The sequence below is a fragment of the Urocitellus parryii genome, chromosome 1 (assembly GCF_045843805.1).
Source record: "Urocitellus parryii isolate mUroPar1 chromosome 1, mUroPar1.hap1, whole genome shotgun sequence".
Taxonomy (NCBI): domain Eukaryota; kingdom Metazoa; phylum Chordata; class Mammalia; order Rodentia; family Sciuridae; genus Urocitellus; species Urocitellus parryii.
The window spans coordinates 283725806-283748896 of record NC_135531.1 but is presented as its reverse complement, the minus strand read 5'-3'; the positions used below and the strand labels follow the sequence as shown (position 1 = coordinate 283748896).

Sequence of the window (23091 nt, the reverse complement as noted above, 5' to 3'; positions counted from 1 at the left end):
TTTTATCAAAATGCTACCTATGGGCTGGGGATGTGGCTCAGTGGTAGAGCTCTTGCCTGACCTGCAAGAAGCCCTGGGTTCAATCCCCAGCACACCAAAATAAGTAAGCAAGCAAGCAAGCTACCTAAGAGAGGCACCATAGTGCATTTTCACAGCCTGTGTACAAAGTACATGCTTACTGTTTTACATATTAGCCAAAATTTAAGATACCAAACAATATATCCTATAACTTCCAATGTGAGGTGGTCACCCAGGACCACCTGAGACAGATGTGTCATCCCACCCACCTCTCCTCTACAGCTGGAATCAAGAGCAAAGTGCTTCTAAGCTCATCTGCCGTGGAGTGACACAAGTGTGTGGACACACCTGGAGCCTCAGCATTCTATAACAGGGCATCTGGTGACCACAGTCTTATGAGAGTTACACAAAGGACTTACTTCGTACTTGCCTAATGATGGGTTTCATAGGTTCAAGCCAAATCTAAAGAGAATTTAACAAAAGAGAAAAACTCGATTAATGATTTTCCTATTTAATAAGTGTATTTTGTATCTTGCTATAAAATACAAAAATACTTATGATTAAGAGAAATTTTTATAACAGAGATATTTTGACTCTACTCCCTTTTTATAGAAACCAAATCTCGACAAACCATGGGAAGCTCAGCAATGCCTGCTTCAAGAGCGGGGGGACACTAAACTGCAGTCACACTAGTCATCTCTCCTGAGCCCAGCACTCAGTCACTGTGCTCAGGACAGGCACCAGTGATCACCTCGGGGATGTGGTCAACACCACATCGCATTCACGGACCACAACCCCCAGAGGGCCACCGCATGAGACAGGCCCTCTGTGGCACCAGAGCAGAGACCCTCGGGCAAACACAGCCGTGCAGGGACAGCTGAGGGCCAGACCCAGAGCTAGAAGCCGACAACAAGCTTCCTGAACGGAGAGGTTGATGTGGGTCTCTTTATGACGGTCGCATCTAAGAACACTGGAGGATCACACTGTTTAAGGTTTTGTCTCTTAAGTAAAACAAGGCAGAACCAGTTCAATTTGTTCAAAATTCACTTTCAAAATGTTTACTAGGCAGATGCATCCAAGGCTGCTGTGTAACTTGGCACACAGTGCTGTAAGCAGAGTGGGTTTAGGGAGGTGTGAATTCAGGTTCGTTAAAGCCGGACATGCTCTTTATGGCTAAAGATAAAGCACTTTAATAGCACAGCTCTGATAAAAATAATGTTCCAATAATCCAATAGCTTGCCTTCATCCTTACAGAAGGTTCCAAAGGCTCTATGGCACTGAGTACGTCATAAACATCCTGTCACACAGTCATAGCCTGTTTCCAAAAGCAAATCAAAAGCACATACCCATTGGGACTGGACGTTCTGAAACTCCAACCCGAAGTAGTCGCACTCAATCAGGTTCAAGCGCTTCCACACCTGCATCAGCAAGAGCTGGCCAACACACTTGGGCTGCGGAGAGGCGAGAAGAGCCTGAGGGCCAGGGGACAGGGACAGTCTGGAAAACTGGCACAAAGCTACAGCTCTCACACGAGGCGCAGGTGGCCCTGCTGCACTTCACCTGCGTATGAGCAAGATTCACACACACCACAGAGCACACGAGTCTGCTGAGGCATCTGTGTTTATCCACTGATAGCAAAATAAATGTACAGCTCAAAAGTCCTTCCATTTTACATTCTTACTGTGTTTTTAGTTGTATTTCTCTGGCATATAATGATTTCTAGTTTCAGTAAATATTTCACCAAATAATTTTGACATCTGCTCAAAAGTAGAGTTCCACAGTCTCTGTTTACATAGGCTCCCAGTGAATAATTTACCATTTGACAGCATTTTACATTATGGAGAAGAACATGAACTGTTCAAAAACAAGGTGGGGCATGTCAGCTCTCCAGAAGAAAAATAAAGTGATGTCCTACTTTATACTATTCACAAAAACAAACTGCAACGACTAAAGACTAAAATAAAACAGAGCAGCCTGTTTCTATGCTCCTGGGGATCATAAATCATAAATAGGTGCAGTCTTCCTAAGCATAGCCCAACAGGAAGACCAGCAGTCTGCCTGCCCAGAGCTCCTGAAAAGGAAGATGTCTAACAAAGCTACGATCTACAATCACACTGAAAAGACAAGATGGTCCTGTTTCACTCTTGGTGAAGAAACACAACAGTTGTCAGGCATTTAAAAAGGTATTAAGCCCCTGTGACAACAGGATCAGCTACAACAGGGAGACCTCGTGTGCCTGTGAGAAAACAGCCCCACACAGAGCTGGGGGTGTAAGTTAACATGACCTGGGGAGGGGGAACGTGAAAATACTTTTCAGAATTTCAAGTGTTCATTCACCTTTGCCCCAACAACTCCACTTCCAGAATGTTCCCTACAGATATTCTCATAAACTGCACAGAGCTAATTCCATAGGACAAATTCAGCAAAGGGCTGGTGGAGTAAGTGCTAGCCCAATCATACTGGAAAAGGGTGCAAGCCCAGAAGAACACGGAGCTCTCTGGGGCTCATGGAGCACAGTCCACCACACAGGCTGGCTGAGAAGAGAGTCCCAGTCTGCATTCCCATGGGGTGCAGGTGACAGGACCGTTTTCACACACACACACACACACACACACACACACACACTAGAAATAACTGTAATGGCTATACACTAAATCTTTAAAGTAACCACCATTATAGCCCTGAACAGACAGAGGTGGGAGGCCAGGGGCCTCTTGTTTCTTCAAGTCTGTCATCTCTGAATGAGGAGGAACACATCATTTTTACAACATCATATGCCAGATGGATGTGGCGGTGCCTGCCTGTGACCCCAGCTACTCTGGAGGCTGAGGCAGGAGTATCCTGAGTTCTCAGGCCAGGTGGGCAACTCAGGGAGACCCTGTCTTGAGACAAAACCAAAAAACAAACAAACAAATAAAGAACCCAAGAGTCCCATGCCAGTGAGGAAAAGGCAGATCTCTGTCGCTCCCTGAAGTTTCACCCCAGATCCTGTGACCCAGTGCTCATGTTCCTAAGAGGAGACTTCCTGGGAGGAATGAAAACCTGCAATTCCTCGTTACAAAGAATTGTAACAGTGAAAACCTCCTCAAAAAAGACAGTAAAGACAGTGGGAGATGAGCTAGTGACCTTACAAATACGTTAGATCTGATTTCATTTTTGGTACTGGGGCTTGAACCCAGGGTGCTCTACCACTAGCTGCACCCTTAGTCCTTTCTGTTTTGGGACAGGGTTTCACAAATTGAGAGACTGGCCAAGAACTTGCTATCCTCCTACTTCAGGCTCCCAAGGACCCGAGATTCTTCTGGGTCGATGCCACTCTGATGCGGTGGGCATCTCAGAGGGGTACACCAGTGCTCCTAGCTCAGGAGATGCAGCTGCACCAGCCCTTTCAGATTGAGCACCAAACCTCCAGGGTTGGCTGGCCAAGAAGAAATCATGGCTGAAACCAACTCCTCCCAGGAGAGATTGGACAACTCCAAATTTTTTAGGGCTGGGGATATGGCTCAGTTGGCAGAGTGCTTGCCTTGCATGCACAGGCTCTGGGTTCTATCCCCAACTCCACAAAAAAACAAACAAACAAATCCGTACAGAAATTAAAGATAAGAAAAACGCCGACAGCTCATGCTTCAGACCAAGGGCTAATTTCTTCAAAAAACATGGAAATGCAAGAATCCCGAGTAAAGATCTCACCTGAACTGCAAGGTACAAAGTGCCCTGACGGCTGACCGTGGGGGGTCCTGGGAGCTGGAGCAGCCAGTGGGCGCCAAGCTCCGCCACTCTTCCTCACAGGCTGCTCACCGACAGCCTTCAGGTACACACAGGGAGTGGTGGAAACAGAGGCGCGGAGGCTCCAAGAGCATAACCAGAGACCCACAGGTCCAGGTCACACTGAGGTTCTTTTTTTGGTCTATCACGTTGGCAGAACCTGAAGGGTGGGAAACAGGTGTGCTCACATGGGGCTGGTGAAAGAAACTACATCTTCCAGGGAGCCAAAGTCACACACCCTCATCTCACAGATCATGCTCTAACAAGTACCTCACAGGTGCAAAACAATGCATATAAAGAAACACGTGTTATGCCAGGGGCGGTGGCGCACACCTGAGATCCTAGCAGCTCGGGAGGCTGAGGCAGGAGAATCATGAGTTCAAAGCCAGCCTCGGCAAAAGTGAGGCGCTAAAATGTTCTGTAGGGAACATTCTGGAAGTGGTGAGACCCTGTCTCTGAATAAAATACAAATTAGAGCTGGGGACGTGGCTCAGTGGCTGAGTACCCCTGAGTTCAATTCCCAGTACCCCCTCGGAAAAAAAAAAAAAGAAAAGAAAGAAATATGTGTTACAATAAGGGTTCTAATAGCAAAGGATCAACGTACTCTAACTCTACCAGTATATGACTGTCTAAAAATTACTGAAATCAGACAATGCTATTCCAGACAGAATTTTAAAAAGTCAGTCTGCTGTGTGCTAAAAGGGGAAGGATTCTTGAATATACCAAAAGAAGAAAAGAAGGGGCAGAACAGCACGTATGCCACCGTGTGTGACAGGGGCACATTGGTGAGCATGTGTGATGTGAGGGAGGGAATAAGTTGCACACAGAAGTGTGTGTGGTGGAGTGTGTGTGTGCAAAGCTGGGGCATGGGCACGCACGTGTATGTGCACAGGCGCTCTCTGCAGGAACCACCACAAGCCAGCAGCAGCCCGGGTTCCAGAACCCAGCTGTGTGCACACCTGCCTACACTTCTCCCCCCTGTCCCGTGGCACGGACCAGACCTGTTAGGTCTGGGTAAAGGCAGGCTGCGTGCTGGAGGAGGGCTGTGGACACACCAGGTTCTGCACAGGGTGGATGAGGCAGGTGAGGGTGAGGGTCAAGAGGGGCCGCAGCCTGCAGAGGGCTGTCAGGCCACCAGAGGGAGGGCATCGACACTGGGAAGGGACCCTGGCCTGGGGGCCAGAGGCCTGGCTTTGCCCATCAGCAGGCTTTGGGGAATGAAGGCCTCCAGGAAACAGCTGGCACACAAGCCTTTCACAGGAAAGGGCTGATGCCAGATTGGGGCAGGGAGGGGACAAGCTGAGCGCAGGCAGAGAAGCCCTCAGAGTGAGAGGCCATGTCCAAAGGAGGGAAGCGCTCCTCACTGGCCAAGTCTGGGGCCGCCTGAGCATCACAGCAAGCAATGGCAGTGCTGTGGTTCAGATGTGAGGCGTCCCCAAAGCCCAGGCGTGAGGCGGGGTGAGGCGGTTCAGAGGGGCAGAGCCTGGGTCAGGAGGGCCTTACCTAAGCAGTGCACTGCTCCCTGACAGGGAGTAGCTGGGTGGTGACCACAGGCAGGTGGGGTCTGGCTGGGGGTGGGGGTCCTGGAGGCGTGCCTTGGGGTGTATATTTTGTCCTTGGTCAGTGGGGCTCTCTCTCTGTCTCTGCTTCCTGGCTGCCAAGTGCTGAGCTGCCTTCCTCCCCCACACCCTCCACCATGACGTGCTGCCTCACTCGGACCCAGAGCATGGAGTCAGCGTCTGTGGACTGAGACCTCTGAAATTCCGAGCCCAAATAACTTTTCCTCCTCAACTGTTCTTGCCAGCCTTTCGGTCACAGCAGGGAGCCAGCTGACTAAAGAGGCAGAATGAGTGGAAACCCACTGGGCAGAACAGGGACCAGAAGCCCACCTGATGTGAGAACTGGTTCCACACTGAGGGCAGAGAGAGGGTGCAGGGCTCCAAGGGTGCTCCCCACTGGGGAGAGGCCTGTCCAACACATCCTCACCAGGCGGCCAAAGCCTGGTCAGCACCAGAGATGGGTCAGACTCAAACCCAGTGCTATGTAACTAGATGAATGAGAACCCAGCACCCTTTGGTGCCACCCCTGCCAAGGGTGCACAAGCTGGTCCAGGTGCAAGGAAACTGCGAATCCAGATGGTCTCACCCAACTGCTGTGCTCCTTGTACTCATCAGCTTCCCTTTACTATAACAACATACCAGAGGCCGTGCACCTACAAGGAGAGGAGATTCGTTTGGGCTCACAGATTTGTAGGTTCTGGTCTAGGGGGTGGGTGTCGCGTTGCTCAGAGGCACTGGCCAGGCAGCACGCGGAGCGGCAGTGTGTAGTGGAGCAAGCAGCTCAGCTCACGACCAGAAGCAAGAAGAGCAGGAGGAAGGGGCCCGTGCTCAGCCTCCCCCTTCAAGGGCACCCCCAGGCCCAGGCCCTCTCCAGGCCCCACCTCACACAAGTCCCGCTAGCTTCCCACATGGGGCTTTTGGGAGGCACCCAGCAATGAGGGTGGGGACATCAGGGCTGAAGGAGGCCAGGAGAAGCATGGGCCCCTGTACTGCGTCATATCGATGAAGAGCCTTCGATGAGCCTTATGTTGGCACAAAGTGCCCTTGAGAGTGTCAGGCACAGGGCTGGCAACTCACTCTGGAGTGGCAGAGAAGAAAGAGTCTTTGGCTCTTGTTGCTTTTTTTCTTCAAGTTTTAAACTGCTTTAAAATTCAGAATACAAACACTTAAAAATACAGAATCTTGGCCTTCAAAATAAATAGAACCTGTGTACAAAATATTCAAAATAAGTGAATTTAGAAAAGTTGAAGGGTCGCTCGTGAAGAGCAGTTCTATTCTATAAACCACTATGCTGAACACCACATTTCACTGCTGAGACAGTGCCCCCTCCGTGACACTGGGATCTCCCTCTGTATCAACGGTCATTTCTCCCCAAGTGACTATCAACCCAGTGCTGTTCCAAGGAAAACCCAGCAGCTTGTGTCTATGGAAACTGACAAGCAGATAAAAAACTACTCAAATCCCAAAGGCCTCAAACATTGGAGAAGAACAGATTTGGAGGACTTCCACTATCAGATACCAAGATTCAGTGCCCAGCTGCAGGAAAGATGCAGTGGTTCTGACGTGAGCACAGGGGCCAACAGGCCCGCCACTCCCGCAGAGGACAGGGAGTCGGCCCAGGAGGACGAGCTGACGAGCACGCTGGGAACAGTAGGGTCCACTACACAAGAACACGCACCCTGCCTCACACTACACATACGTCACCCAACAACCCACAGAGGAATCCCACAACAAGGCCTAGAGAGACAGACACTTCTCCAGCAGGACACGAGGAACATGGCTACAGAAGAAAGCGCAGAGCTGGACTCCCTGGCGCTACAGACTCACGTGCGTGAAGACACTGTGCAGGTGACAAAGAGCAAGCCACACACCTGAAGACATTCGTGGTGCAAAGTTCCAACAGAGGCCAGGCAAGGGAGCGCCCACCTGTGACCCCACACCTTGGGAGGCTGAGGCACGTCCTCCTGTGCTGACCTCCTGTCCTCTGTGGGGGGTGTGGGGGGGGCCTGTGTCTGGCCCCTGTGCTCACGTCAGAACCACTGCATCACTGCTGCAGCTGGGCACTGAATCGTGGAAGTCCGCCAAATCTGTCCTTGCTGATGTTCGAGGCCTTTGGGTTTGTGCAGTCTTTTAATCTGCTGTCAGTTTCCAAGTTCGAGGCCTGATTAACTTAGCAAGGCCATAAGCAATAAGTGAGACCCTGTCTTAAAATAAAAAATAAAAAGGGCTGGGATGTGGCTCAGTGGCAAATTGCCCCTGGGTTCAAACTCTAGTACCCCCCCCCCAAAAAAAAATCCAACAAACGTCATATAACCAATATAAAGATCTTATAAATGACAGGAAAAGACAGCCAGCCCATGTAAAGGCAACTGGGCAAAAAGACCTGAACGGATACTTCACACAAGAGGTACTCAATGGCCACTAAAAAGGAGAGTGAGGAGACGACACCAGGGAGATGCATGTGGAACCCTGAGGGGACCCTGGGCGCCTCCAGGGTGCCTAAAGGAACAGGTCCCACCAATGTGGGCCAGATGTGGGGCCACACAGGGCTCACACTCTGTCAATGTTGAACATCCAGAGTGTGATGGAATCTATTCACAGATATGCCCTACTGCTCCGTCCTGGGTGGACACCTGTGCTGTGGCCTAGATGTGAGGGTCTCCAACAGCTCCCTGGGAGACAATGCCGCCCCTCTCAGAGGTGAAGTGACTAGCTGTAAGAGTCGGGCCCCAGTCCATGGACGACTCACTTGACAGAGATTAACTGGGTGGCCACGGGAAGAGGTGGTCCCTGGGGCATGGCTTTTGGGTGTGTGCTTTGTCCCTGGTAAGCAGGCTTCCTGATGGGCCACATCCTCATTTTGGGCACAGAGGGATGGAGGGGAGAGACTGTCTACAGTCTGCAGCCTCTGAAACAGTGAGCCCAATGATCTTTTCTTCCTCTAAGTCGTTCTTGCCAGGTCTTTGGTCACAGCAGTAGAAAAGTCAACCACAGGGCTGGGGATGTGGCTCAAGCGGTAGCGCGCTCTCCTGGCATGCGTGCGGCCCGGGTTCGATCCTCAGCACCACATACCAACAAAGATGTTGTGTCCGCCAAATAAAAAATAAATATTAAAAATTCTCTCTCTCTCTCTCTCTCTCTCTCTCTCTCTCTCTCTCTCTCTCTCTCTCCTCTCTCTCTCTCTTTAAAAAAAAAAAAGAAAAGAAAAGAAAAGTCGACCACAACACCATGGAGAGACGTGTCCAAGAATGTACGCTCCCAGCAGTGCAGAGCTGGAACACACGGCAACGCTCACTCAGAGCAGAAGGGAAACTGCGGCTTGTCGTTCCAGCAGAGACTCCCCAGCAATGAAGACACCACTGCCACTGACAGTTACGTTTAGTGACGTGGAAAGCAGTATGGAGACTCCCCAGAACACCTGGAGTGAGACCACCGTCTGACTCAGCTATCCCACTCCTTGGTTTGTTCCCAAAGGACTTAAAATCAGCATACTATAGTGAAGCAGCCACATCAATGTTCAAACAGCTTAATTCATGATACCTAAGCTATGGAACAAATCTGAGTGTCCTTCAACAGATGAATGGATAAAGAAACTGTGGTACATATACACACTGGAATATTATTCAGCCTTTAAGAAGAATCAAATATGGCATTTGCCAGTAAATGGATGAAACTGGAGACTATCATGCTAAGCAAATAAGCCAATCCCCCAAAACCAAAGGCCCAGGGTTTTCTCTGATATGCGGATGATGCTAATTCACAATAAGGGGTGGGGGGCTAGGGAAGAATAGAGTTACTTTGGATTAGGAGTGAAGGGAGGGGAGGGACACTGGGTAGGAAGGATAGTAGAATGGAGTGGACATTACCCTATGTGCACATGTAACTACGCGACCAGTGTGATTCTACATCTTGTACAACCAGAAGAATAAGAAGTCATACTCCATATATGCATGATGCAAAGTGCATTCTACTGTCAGGTAGAACTAATCAGAACAAATAAAAAAGGATTAAAAGAGAGATTAAAGCTGTAGCCACTTTTGTGGGGTGGAAACTGACGCAGCGGGCCCCTGGGAGCCCAGGCTGCTCCTTCATCCAGGTGGGGTCCAGGGTTGTAGACACACACCCAGCAGCACTCGCATGGTATGTGCAAGTGCTTGTGTATTCTACCTCAGTAGGAATATGACTGAAGCTGGGCGTTCTGGTGCACACCTCATGTCCTACCTACTCAGGAAGTGGAGGCAGGAGGATTTCCTGGGCAATACAGTGAGGCTCTTTTTTTTTTTTTATCTTTTTTTTTTTTTTTCTTTAAAGAGAGAGTGAGAGAGAGGAGAGAGAGAGAGAGAGAGAGAGAGAGAGAGAGAGAATTTTTAATATTTATTTTTTAGTTCTCGGCGGACACAACATCTTTGTTGGTATGTGGTGCTGAGGATCGAACCCGGGCCGCACGCATGCCAGGCGAGCGCGCTACCGCTTGAGCCACATCCCCAGCCCACAGTGAGGCTCTGTCTCAGAATGAGAATGAAAATAAATGTGATTACAAGGCGGGGCGGGGAAGAGTCTTTGGAGTTCATGAAAATTGATCCTCCACCTCCCACACTACGGCCTGTTAGAGTTTCTGTGCTCCAACTTCACCCCTGTTGATGGGTCCAGAAATCTCAGCTCCTCGAGGGGCGGGCTCCACTGCGGGACAGTCTGCTGGAGAAGGGTGCGGGCTGACTGTCTCTCCAACCCTCACTACTGCATCAGAGTCGTCTAGACAGGGAGCAGTCTGCTGAGGCCCTTCTGTGAGTGGACAGAAGGCAGTGTCACCGAGGCGCCCTGGAGAGGCAAGCCAGTACAACACCTACACCAAGGAGGCCTCCTGCGTACACAGGCCGCCTGGCACAGATTTAGCTGTCCAGGGAGGAAGGCCTGGTGTCCTAGGAAAGCAGTAGTCCTCAGGGGACCACACCAATCTAGGCACATTTTAAACAAAACATTTTCTTTTCTTTTTTTTTTTTTTTTTAATTTTTAGTTGTGTTAGGGAGATGCTGACCAAACCTAGACAAGACCACACTACAAGAACAGGCTTCCTAGTGACCACTTGGATTTCACAGCTGGACAGTGACTGCAGCAGAGAACATGCCTTTGGTCTTTGAGTGTGCTCTCGTCTCCAAACCAGATGTGCAGCTGTCTGGCCGGAGGGCTGGCCACCCTCTGCTCACAGTGAAGAGGAGGGGTGTTCTTGAGTGGCCAGGCCACCCTGCGGACATGAGAACAGGCTCTGGAGCTGCAAGCCCAGCTCGGTGGGTAGGATGAGCCAGGGTTGTTTCGTGTGAGGATACATTCTGTTCTCACAGGGGGTCATGAGATCAGGTAGGGAAACTGCTCCTGCCCATGAGCTCACCCACAGGACAACAAGGGCATCACCAGAAAGCATCACCTGACCCCCCCAGAGCTGGCTCATGCCCTCCTGGCGACAGTTCCCTAAGCACTGGTCCTTGAGCATGCCAACTTCCTTCTTAAAGAGGGTGTACAAGAGGACAGGCCAACAGGCAGAATGGAGAGCCCCTGGGGTCTGGATGGCACCCGGAGACCCCTCCTGCCTGCCAACACGTCTGCACACAGAGGCTGGGTGGGAGTCAATGGTGTGCAGCTGGCTAACGTGTGCAGGCCTTGGTTCAGTCCTCAGCACCTTAGAAACAGAGGACACAAAGCGCAAAGCCCACCACCTTTCTCATTAGTGTGTATGTGGCGATGGGGACTGAGCCTAGAGGCTCTCGACCACTGACCTACCTCCCTGAGCCTTTTTATTTTTTGAGATAGGGTCTCATTAAGTTGCCAAGACTGGCCTCAAACTAATGATCCTCCTGCCTCAGCCTCCCAAGTAGCTGGGATTACAGGTCCATAATGTATTTTAGAGGTGCCAAACTCTCAAAATATTTTTCAACATTACTTGCCTAAATGATTTTTTAAACATATTTTTATTAGATTTTGATGGACCTTTATTTTATTTACTTATAAATGTGGTGCCCCATGCATGCTAGGCAAGTGCTCTATCACTGAGCCACAACCCCAGCCCTCCTATTTTCTTCAGAGCAGAACCTCTGCTCAGGGTCGTCAGGGTCACAGTGCCTACTAGTGGGAGGGGTCTTCCATGCTTCTCTGAGCACCAGCCCACTTGGCAGCTGCCCTTCTCCGAGGTGCGTTTTTGGCATCTATGTCAAGGACCAGATGACTGAACCTGTGGTCTGTCTCCGTGACTTCTCTCCTGTCCCACTGGCCTATGTGCCTCTTTCACGCCTGCACCGTGCAGTTTTGTTGCTGTGGTGCTGTGGTGTCACTTGAAGTCAGGTACCGTGGGGTCGCCAGCGTTGCTTTTTCGGGTTAGAACTGTTTGGCTATGCTGGGTCTCTTATTCTTCCAAGTGAATTTTAGGACTGTTTTCTTCTAGTTCTATGAAGAATGTCATTGGTATTTTGAGGCACTCCCTTTAACTTTTACAGGTGCCTTAGGGCCTGGACTATATGTCATTAAATGTCACGATCGACTCTCTTCTCAGTGTCACTTAAATCTGTCACAAGTCCATTTTTACCTCCTCACATCTTCCTACAAGTTTACCTTCTGTTCCTAAACATACAGAAATTCAGCCTCAGTGGGACGGTAACACCCGTCTCATTCTCCCACAGAGAAAAGATCAGAGGAAACAAGAAGGCCCGTGGACGGAAGCAGACAGGCTCCCGGCCAGCTGGGCACTGCCACCACTGACAGAAGCTGGAAAGGAAGAAAAGACCAGCAGTCCCCACCCGCTGCCCACTGGACTGCCCAGCCTCCCGGGTCAGAACTAGGTTCAAGTATGGGCTGGGGAAGAAGCAAAGAGCATGGCATACAAAACTCAGGTTGACAAAAAACAACTTTTTGCTAAATATTTCCATTTTTTTTAGTTGGTCATGGCACTGAAGGGCTTCTGCAAGTTCAGACATAAAGCATCCTGTTAAAAACTGACACCCACAATAGCGCCATTACAGACTGCGTGCAGATGGAAGTGGCCACGGAGCCTGGCCGACAAAGTGCTCCTTTATCCTTTGTCTTAAGAGTGCTGTGGGAAAATTCTTCTGAAAACAGCCTGATTCTGTCCTTTGGCTTGTTTATTTCATGTGCCCATTTATAGTTCATGTGCCAAGTGGCAGCTCCTTCATCTCCCCTCACAGACTTTGCATCTGTACTGTTAGCTTCCCTACACAAGATTTCCCTTGTCTAAAAATCAGATCGACCCAACTGGCTTTTGAATATACTATATAAGGAAAATAATGTCAATACAGTGGGACGGTAACACCCGTCCCATACTCCCACAGCAGAAAAGATCAGAGGAAACAAGAAGGCCCGTGGACGGAAGCAGACAGGTTCCCGGCCAGCTGGGCACTGCCACCACTGACAGAAGCTGGAAAGGAAGAAAAGACCAGCAGTCCCCACCCGCTGCCCACTGGACTGCCCAGCCTCCCGGGTCAGAACCAGGTAACCATAGCCACATTCATTCTGGATTCTTGGAAAGGTCACCAACGTTGGTGGCAGGCATCTCTCTCTCATTCTGGTGCATTTTCGACACAGGTTCTCGCTGGTCCTAAGATACCAAGCTCTGCTCCAGTCTGCACCAAGGGCCAAGGACTGGTGCTGGCTATGGAAGCAGGAAGGTATGAAGGGCTACGTCTGCTTCTGGGAAGGGACACCCAGAGAGGAAGAGGGATCTGCTCTTAGACTAAGAGACCAACTGGCACAAGTCATCTCCACGATGACGAGACAAGGCAAACCCGAGACTGCCTGTCCAGGGATCCACCGGTACCCTTCTTTTTTCAACAACAGTTTCTCTTAAAACCACCCACAGAAACAACGCCACTTAAAATTCCTAAATTGGAATCTATTCATTTATTTATGCCTTTCCATCCCAAATCCAAGTTTCCTGGCCTTGCTTGGTGATATAGAGCAGGGCCATGCAGACACTCCTCTTCAGCCAGCTGGCCTGCTGGCACCAGGGAGGAAATGCCACAAGAGGAGGCTTCTCCCGGTTTCTGGGGCTCCTGGCACTCCGGCCAGTTGTGTGAGGAGAGGTGCTGGTCCCTCATACCTGTCCCCACAATATCTCAGTGGACTCCTCTGAGCCTCGCCTTGGGGCAGCTCTCGGCATCTCTCCCACACCTGCATTCTTTAGCATCTCCCTTCAACCCTTAGTAGCTAATCTGGTTACCGGTCACGGGTTATTAAGTTTCCCAGTTCAAATTACTGGTCGTTACAGGACTTTGAAAGCTTCAATGAGCACATTCTGGAACACCCCATAGACTATACAGCCTTCACATCTTTACCTTGGAAAGAGAGGCTCCAATGTAACAAAGAAGCACCCAAGGTGCAGAGAGTCCTGTCCTGTGCTGTCACAGTGCAGCCGCAGCTCAGGGAGCTGATGCCTGGCATAACTGAGGAGGCTTGGTGCAGAGGAGCAGCAGCCAACGGGAGGCTTCAGGCACCTGCGTGGCCAGCTCCCTGCCTGCACCCCAGACTCCTCGGCAGGAGAGAACCTTGCCTGCCAGAGGCACTCCCACTGGAGAGAGTAGGCCTGCGAGCCTGTGAGGAGCTTCCTAGAGGGGGAGCCAGGGTGCAGGGGGCTGAGACACCGTGGAGACCACTGTGAGCTGTTCTCCCATTAGCAAGAGACTGCTGAAAATCTCCCCACTCAAGCAAGGGCACATCAAAAAGGACACTCCCATGTGACAGAGGCCCAGTGTTAGCACAGCTGTCTTCCCTACGTACACAGGCACGTGTATGTCATGTGCCAGCAGTTGGAAAGCAACCTGTCATGAGCTGATATGCTTGGTGGATATGTGGCTTTTCTTTCTTTTTTTTTTTTTTAATTGGTAGACCTTTATTTTTTGATACGTGGTGCTGAGAATCGAACCCAGGGCCTCACACATGCCAGGCAATTGCACTACCTCTGAGCCCAGCCCCAGCCCAATATGTGACTTTTCTTCATTCTCATCCTTCACTTGGCATCAAGGAAAAGCAAGCAAAAGGGCAGCTTAGCTTGGAAGTGAAACCTCTAAGGTAGCTGGCCTCTTGGGGAACTCCTGTCTTTCTTCCTTACCCGCCATGACTTGTGTGCACTTGTGAAAGCTCTTACACAGAAAGGGAACCTGTCCACCAGCACGTCCTGGCACTGGGTGCAGTCATTCTCAGAAGGGAAGCCTGCGGCACAATCACCCCATGGTCTTTAAGGGAGACCAACACTGGAACACTGTTTGCAGAACTATCCAGGGACTAAGTGGGCAGACCGTAAGCCAAACCCTAACTGCAGACTCCTCCCTGAAGAGCAGAGAAGGAGCCGAAAACACACCCAGAAAGTCACCGGCACCGAGGACCAACTTGAGCTGGTACCAGCAGTGTGGAAAGATAAGTGGACACATTCTTCCACATATAGAAGCAATGGAAGAGACTCCCAATGTGTCTACAAGGATTTCCAGGAAAGGGGGCGACACAGGACACTGGGAACATGACAACCGTGAACACAGGGAGGTACCTATTTTAGAAGAAGTGTAAGCTGCTGTATCCCCAGTCGCCTGCTGGAATCATTCAGAATCAAAAAGGAGAACAAGAAACAGAAAGCAAGCTCCATTTTCAACAGAACAAGGAAACTCCTCTAAATCCTGAATCCAAAACTGGGGGAGGCCACGTGCATAGAGAGAGCAAGGCAGGTGGGGACAGGGACCCAAGCAAGACACCAGGAGCAAGGTCTCAAGGCGCCTGAGGAACATGCATGAAGGGAAAAGGTGCCACCTGGCCGGGGGAGAGCAGGATAGAGGGGATCTGCGAGGGCAACAGGGGCCCCGCTTGGCTGGAGAGACAGTAGCCACCCGAGGAAGGGGGACAGACCAACACTCATAGGTGGTTAAAACCCGCCAGTCTCGCTGCGGGGGGAGGGGGGGCTCCCTGGAACAGCCAACTCACCAGCAGCCCGCCTACTCAGAGACAGTGCACACCTTGCTCCCTTGGAGGCTGAGGCAGGAGGGCTGCAAGCTTGAGGCCGGCCTGGGAAACCTTGGGAGACCCTGCCTCAAGACAAAAAACAGAAGGACTGGGGATGTGGCTCAGCGGTAGAGTGCCCCTGGGATAAGTCCTTAGGAGGCAAAAGCAGAACAAGCACCGTGGATACCCAACACCACCCAAGACAGTAGGAAGAAACAGGGAACACTACTGTCAGATGACCACTCAGCAGAAACACCGCTGACTGGGGCCGGAGACGGGACCAAGCTTCCCCTTGAGATCAGAAACAACGCACCACCTCACTCTATTGGCGGCCACAGCGAGGGACTTTTAGGCACTCTTCACTGAGCTACATGCAGACAGGACACTGCTAAGTTGCCCAGGCAGTGCTCAAACTAGTTGTCCTCCCACCTCAGTCTCCCAAGTTGCAGAGATCCCTGGTGGGTACCGCCTGACACACATTTTTTATTCCGACGAAGACCAATTCATCTTTCTTTGTCACTTTAGATTTTGGTGTTACATCTGTGATACTATGATCTAACCGTGATCTAACCTGAGGTCATGAGATACACCCGGTTCCCTCAAGAGTCTTAAGCTGTAACTGACCCTGGGCCACCACCTGAGCAGCCTCTGTGCATGGTGCACAGCAGGGTCCACACTGGCTCTGGGGTTGAGCCTGTCCTCCTCTCGGCACCCGACTGTCCCCACACTCTTCCTGAGAATGCTGGCTGGCACCAGCATGCATGCCATCTGTGCACCCTCAGTCATTCCCACTGCCGGGCCTGCATGGCCCTCCTGAGGCCCGCCCCCTGCTGCCTGGACTGCACGGTTCTGAAGCAGGTTCTGATAGGAGAAGCATGGGTCTCCCAACTTCCTTCTTTTAAGACCATTTGAATACTAGATTTTGGCTATCTCATCCACCTCCTTATAAATTAACATCCTTATAAATTAAGGATGACCCGTTAGGTCAACTTATCAACTTCTGAAAAAAAAGCTAGTTGTGGTTTTAGTGGTGACCATGTTGAACGTGTAAATCAGTTTGGGAGTATGACCTTCTAAAGTCTATCAAGTTCTCTGATCCACGAACCCTGTCTTTCTACTTATGTACACTGTGTTAATCAGCTGTATGTCACTGTGATCAAAATGCCCAAAAAGATCAGCTGAAGAGTTAGAGAAGTGTACTTTAGGGTCATGGTTTCAGAGGGTCAGTTCATGGCCGGCTGACTTCTTCCTCTGAGCCCAAGGTGAAGCTCATCATGGTGGAAGGGTATGGCAGAAAAAGCTACCCAGGGGCTGGGCTGTGGCTCAATGGCACAGCACCTGCCTGGCAGGCACACATGAGGCACTGGGTTCCAACCTCACCACATGAAAATAGATAATAAGGGTATCACGTCCATCTACAACTAAAAGAAAGAGCTGTTCGGTTCACGGTGACTGGGAAGCAGAGGGAGGGAGGAACTAGGGGGTAAGACATGATCCCCAGGGGCTGGGGCTGTGGCTCAGTGGTAGAGTGCTTGTCTCGAAAGTGTAAGGCACTGGGTGTGATTCTCAGCACCGCATATAAATAAATAAATAAATAAATATCCATCAACAACTAAATTAAAAAAAGAGAGAGAGAGAGAGAATCATCCCCAAAGCCTCACCCCAGGGACCTCGTTTCCTCAAGCCAAGCCCCATCTGCCTACAGATACTGCCCACTTGGTCCATTCAGATTAGGTTCAGACTGAAGGTTCAGAGCAGCTGGCAACAGAAAAATCGCCTGGGCATACTAGGTACACTGCTAGCAGATGAAGCAAGGGACCTGGCTCTGACAGAATGTATGTCTGGATTTAGGCCCAAAAGGCACAAAGTGAGGTTGAAAAAAAAGAGAGAGACATTTCACAAGAGGAAAGCAGTGCTCTATCTGCATCAAGAAGACACAGTTATAAAGATCTCGGGACCAATTAGTATAGTGTTGACATTCTTAAAATAAAAACTACGGGAGGTGAAAAGAAAAACAGATAAAAACACATTCATAAGAGGAAGCTTAGTACTCATGTAACTAAATGAATAAAGTAGTTCATGTGTGAACATACACAGGGTATGGACAAGGATACAAAATACCTCCAAGGTCAAGAGCATGAGGTGAGCAAAAAGGGAGTGTTACTTCTCCTTCCCTTTTTTTTAATGTTTGCAGTGCTGGGGATTAAACCCAGGGCCTCACACATGCTAAGAAAGTGCTCTGCAGCTGAGTTACACCCCAGCCCTTTTTAAAGAATTTTTAAAGTTTTGAAACAAGGTGTCACTAAGTTGCTGAGGCGGCCTTGAACTTCTGACCCTTCGGCCTCAGCCTCCTCAGTAGTGGGGATTATAGGTGTGCACCAGTGCTTGACAACCATCATCACACTTAAAGCAGGTTGCTAGTATTTTACATGTTTTTAAACAGCATACTAAAGTGACATGGCTACATCAATATTCGCAGCAGCTCAATTCACAATAGCTAAACTGTGGAACCAACCTAGATGCCCTTCAATAGATGAATGGATAAAGAAAATGTGGTGTGTGTGTGTGTGTGTGTGTGTGTGTGTGTGTGTGTGTGTACACACACACACATACATACATACAATGGAATATTACTCATCAATAAAAGAGAATAAAATCATGGCATCTGCAGGTAAATGGATGGAGTTGGAGAATTTTATGCCAACCAAAGCAAGCGAATCCAAAAAAACCAGGGGTTGAATGTTCTCCCTGGTGGATGCTGATCCATGAAGGGGGGAGGAGGCAGAGGAAGAACGGAGGAACTCTGGATTGGGCAAAGGGGAGGGTGGGGGAGAGCTGGGGGTATGGGGATAGGAAAAATGGTGGAATGAGGACATCATTATCCTAGATACATGTATGATTGTACAAATGGGACTCTATATCATGTACCACCACAGAAATGAAAAGTTGTGCTCCATTTGTGTACAATGAAACAAAATGCCTTCTTCTGTCATGCATAACTAATTAGAACAATTTTTAAAAAGCTGTAAGACTGATATTATTATTATCATTTTATTTTCGATACTAGGGATTGAACCCAGGGGTGTTTTACCACTGGGCTAGACCCCAGCCCTTTTGATTTTTTATTTTGAGACCAGGTCTCTGAGTTGCTTAGGGCCTCACTAAGTTGCTGAGGCTGGCCTTGAACTTGTATTGTCTTGCCTCAGCCTCCTAAGTCACTGAAACTGGCAAGACTGACATTATTTAAGCCGGAACAAATAACTGTAAAGCTGAGCACCCTGGATTTTATATGAGTTTGCTTTAAAAGAGCTTGCTGAGTGTTTTTGGCATCATGTTCCAACATTTTTTCTAAAAGAAGAGTAATGTCCATTGCCTTAAAGTCACTTCTTAGTTGACCTAATTGAAAACTGCTGCAAAACAAAAGATGTAGCATTTATTCTGCGACTGTGTTAGGTTTTTTTTTGTTGCTGTGACCAAAATACCTGACACAAACAAAGGAGGAGAGGTCATTTTGGCTCCTGGTTCCAGAGGTTTGGGCTCCCGCTGGCCGGCTCCACTGCCTTGGTCCTGAGGGCCTTGGTGTGGAGGTGAGGCAGACATGGGGGTGACTAGTGGAGAAGTGCTTCTCAACTGGTGGCAGCTGGGGAGCAGAGAGAGGAGGGGCAGGGAGGAACACCCTCCCAGGCACACCCTGGACCTCCTTCTCAAGCTGAGCACCACCTGCTACGTTTTCCACCACCTTTCTAATCCATTCAGACTATGAGTCTATCAGACGGATTAAGACACTGATAAGGTCCAAGTCCTCAAGAACCAATCATTTCCTAAGTGTCCCCTCTCTGAACACAGGAGACTTTGGGGCCACACTACAGACTCTGACCACGCAGCTACAAACATCCGCCCCCACATGTTTCAATATCAACACATGCAGAAATTATTCTGATGTATTTCCAAGTGTAATCATGAGGACACTAAGTTATGGATATCTAAAATTAGAAGATAAAGAAAAAATGGGCTTTTCCTAATCAGGAACACTGTTTATTCTGAAGAGACCCGAGAGTCTCCCAGGACTGATGACACAGGTCTGGTCACTGGAGTCCAGGCAGGTGTTTAAGACTGTGGCCTGAAGAGGAAGGAATGTCTTCTGGATTTTCAATGAATCTGGACTTGAAGTAGGTCTAGGGTTTCCTCTCCGCCACAGTGGAAAGAGGCTATTCAACAGCACACACAGGGCACTGCCCATGTGTGCAGGACAGCCAGCCCTCCTTCATGACCACTAGAGGTGCCCACAGGCCTTTTCCATGTTTCTCCTTATTGATGAGTCAAAGTTTCTAAAAGCAAAAGTCCATGATCACTGTACCCACGAGCTGAGGTCCGATGACAGTCTAGAGGAGCCACCTCCTCATCCAAGCAGCAGAATGCTCCTGACAAGGTGTTTCGCCTCAGAGGTCGCAATGACAGCTTCACGGACGGGGATGGGGGTGCTCCTCACGTGTGCGCCACAGCAGGCTCCACAGGAGCTTCACCCAGAGCCCAAGAGCCCTCCTGTCGGCCCCAGGACCACGCAGCCCCCACAAGCTCCCCACCACAGGCCACGACACTCAGAGCTGGCCTTCTCCGGCTCCTCAGAAACCTGCACCAGCAAACCCTGAAGGCCCCACCTTCAAGACAGCTCCCAGACACGGCTGAATCACCACTGCCCTGCACCCACCCTCCAGACACTACATCCCGGGTCACCTGAACGTTGCCCCAGGCTCCCCTCTTACCCTGGCCTGGCTCTGACACAAGCTGGCCTCCTCCATAAAGCCCCTGCCCTCCTGGACCCCACTACACTGGTCTCTTGCGAGATGCTGGCCACCCATGGAAGCACCTGCAGGTTCTGTTCCAACTCCTTCAACATTCTTCTACAGGACAGGGCTCCAATGGCCCCTCCCAGGTCCAGCTGCTGGGGCTTCCCTCCTCAGTGCATCCCCTCTGCTTTCTTGATCCCCAAGCACCCAGCTCTGGGTACCGCTCCCCACTACAGAAACAGCACAAGAGACATGAAGAACCCCTGGGCCAGCAGACACCTCCACATACCCCTGGCCCAAGGCCGGCTGAGGAGCACAGCTCCCTGGCTCCAGTCACCTTCAGATGTCCGACCTCAGTGTGCTTTCTGCACCTGCTACCTTCATCCTTTTACTTCAAATATAACATATTTACTATCATCCCAACTCTTAACTTTGTAATCTTAAATTCAAATACAAGGTGGTGCTCAGCTCAGTGGGGAGTGCCTGCCTGGCACGTGTGCCCCACTGCACCTCAGCACAACACAGAATGAATAAATAAAACAGAGGTATTCTGTCTATCTACAACTAAAACATTTTTTAAAAATATTTATTTTTTAGTTTTAGGTGAACTCAGTATCTTTATTTTACATTTATGTGGTGCTGAGGATCGAACCCAGTGCCTCATGCATGCTAGGCAAGCACTCTACTACTGAGCCACAATCCCAGCTCCAAAACATTTTTTTAATTAAAACAAAACAAAACTATTAAGGTACTCATGGGGCGAGGGCATGGCTTTGGCCCCTGCATGACGGGGTGGGGCGTGTCGTTCCCCTGTGCCAAAGGCTCAAAGCCACCCAGCCCACGAGGCAGAACCTGTGTCAGATACTCTCTGAAAGGACATGATCAAGAGCGTATATAAAAACTTATTATAGAGAAACTGAAAACAGAAAATTACATAACTATTAAAAACCTTTAAAAGAACAATTACATAGAAAAATGTTCAGAAGATAATTTTAATGTTTCCAAAACTACAAAACCAAGTCCAGTTTAAATCCACTTTTGTTGAATTCATCCGTGTGACGGTGTCAGAGTTGGAAGGCCCTTGGAAACTTGGGGATGGCTGCTTACTTCATCAGCCGCCGTGGCATGGGCCCGGGAGTTTCTCTTTTCTCTTTTTCTACAGTCAATGCACATTACTTGCGGTCCTCCTGCCTCAGCCTCCCAAGCTGGGGAAACCTGACCAAAGTGGTTCCACAGGAGCCAGGTGCAGTGGCACATACCTGTCATCCCAGCAGCTTGGGAGGCTGAGGCGGGAGGACCGCAAGTTCAAAGCCAGCCTCAATAAAAGTGAGATGCTAAGCAACTCAGCGAGATCCTGTCTCTAAATAAAATACAAAACAGGGCTGGGGATGTGGCTCAGTTCAGGTGGAGTGCCCCCCTGAACTCAATCCCCAGTACCCTCAGCAAAAAATGCGAGGGTATGAGAGAGTACAGGGATTCCATTAGGGCTCGCGGCCTGGGCAGGACAGCTGACACCAGTGCCTCCCTCTGGGGCTGTCCACAAGATGAACTGCACCCAGCGCTGGCATGCTCGAGGGACGGCCACCCGACAGACAGGGCTCCTGGGCACACCCTCGGCAAAGGTGCCACAGGAGCCACATCCACTGAGTGCCTGGTTACAGGCTGTCCCGGGATGGCACCCCCGATCATTCTATTCGGAGCCCACCTCTTCATCAGCCAAAGAAGCTTTATGATCTGACACAGGCTGCCTGTGCACTGGGGTTTGGTGGGGGGCTGGCACGGAGAGCTCCGATGCCACCACCTAGAAGCTAAGACTCAACGTGGCCACGTTGCTGTCAGGTACCGTCTGCCACATTCCTAGCCATCTGGGTTAAAAAAAAGATCAATTCTCCACGACCAAATAACAGGTTCTGAAATCGAGCACAGTCACATAATAGCAGTGTAGCCTAGACACCCACAAGAGCTCTGGGGTAAAACCTGCATTACCCCCACATTTCAGATACCGGATTACTAGCTTTTCTTCCTGAGGTCAGACCAAAATAAGTTCTGAGGCAGCCTATTTTCCATACTTAGGACGCTCGTGCTGGAGCGACAATGCTTCCTGGCCACAACCCTTCCGGGCCACGAGGAGAGCACGGAGGTTTCCTGCCTGGAACCTGTCCTCCTGCTTGACATGTGCTGACGTTAATGTCTGAAAGAAAGAAAGGAAGAAACAAAGGAAAAAGAAAAGGAAAGTCCCCACTTGCTAGTCCTCCAGGCAGGATCTCACCCACCCACTCAAACTGTCCCTTTTTGGGGTGTGCGAGATCAGACCCACAGTCTCACTGAACACTACCCTGGACGACCCCTGCATCCCCAACTGTTCTCTTCGTCACTAAACACCACTTGTGCCATACTAACTTTCCTGACTCCTAAAAGACTGCTGTGGTTTGTTTAGATAGGAGGTGTCCTCCAAAAGCTCCTGTGTGAGACCAGGCACTGCTGCACTGCCGGCTGAGCTGGGTGGGGACTGCAGGCAGTGGGGTGTGGCCGGAGGAGGTGGGTCCCAGAGGTGTGGCTCTGGGGTGTACATTTTATCCCTGGAGAGTGGAGCTCTCTCTCCCTGCTTCCTGACTGCCCTGTTCTGAGCTGCTTTCCTCCCCAACACCCTCTACCACGAAGTGCTGCCTCACCTTCAGCCCAGAGTTACGGAGTCAAAGTCTATGGATTGAGACTTCTGAAATTGTGAGCCTCAAATAAACTTTTCCTCCTCTAAAACTGTCCTTGTCAGGTGTTCTGTCCCAGCAGTGAGAAGCTGACTACACCAGCGACGTATGAATTGGTGACAGTATACCTGCCTGCACATCTGCCCTGAAGTCTGGAGAAGCCTTCTCTACCTGGGGACTTGGGCACCCACTGAACCTCTCCTTCCATCAGTGACAGGGTGAAGACCCTCACACCTGATGTGGCTGGAGCTGAACACGCTTCCACTGCAC

The 23091-nt window shown here is 50.0% G+C and overlaps 1 protein-coding gene and 1 non-coding gene across 6 annotated transcripts in view; one reads left to right on the top strand and one right to left on the bottom strand.

Moving 5' to 3' along the window:
* Positions 1–23091, bottom strand: part of Farp2 (FERM, ARH/RhoGEF and pleckstrin domain protein 2) — a 96727-nt gene that overhangs the window by 46779 nt on the left and 26857 nt on the right. For 3 of the 5 annotated variants that reach the window (XM_026414786.2, XM_026414790.2, XM_026414787.2), the window contains 2 exons: positions 1365–1469; positions 438–480 (listed from right to left, as the gene is read on the bottom strand). In XM_026414786.2, coding sequence (XP_026270571.2) covers positions 438–480; positions 1365–1469 — 148 coding nt within the window. Of the gene's footprint in view, positions 1–437; positions 481–1364; positions 1470–7268; positions 7547–23091 lie in introns of all 5 variants that reach the window. The other 2 variants (XM_026414792.2, XM_026414791.2) reach the window with 2 other exon arrangements.
* Trnav-gac (transfer RNA valine (anticodon GAC)) lies at positions 26–98 on the top strand. Its single transcript has one exon. It is a non-coding gene; the product is annotated as a tRNA-Val (tRNA).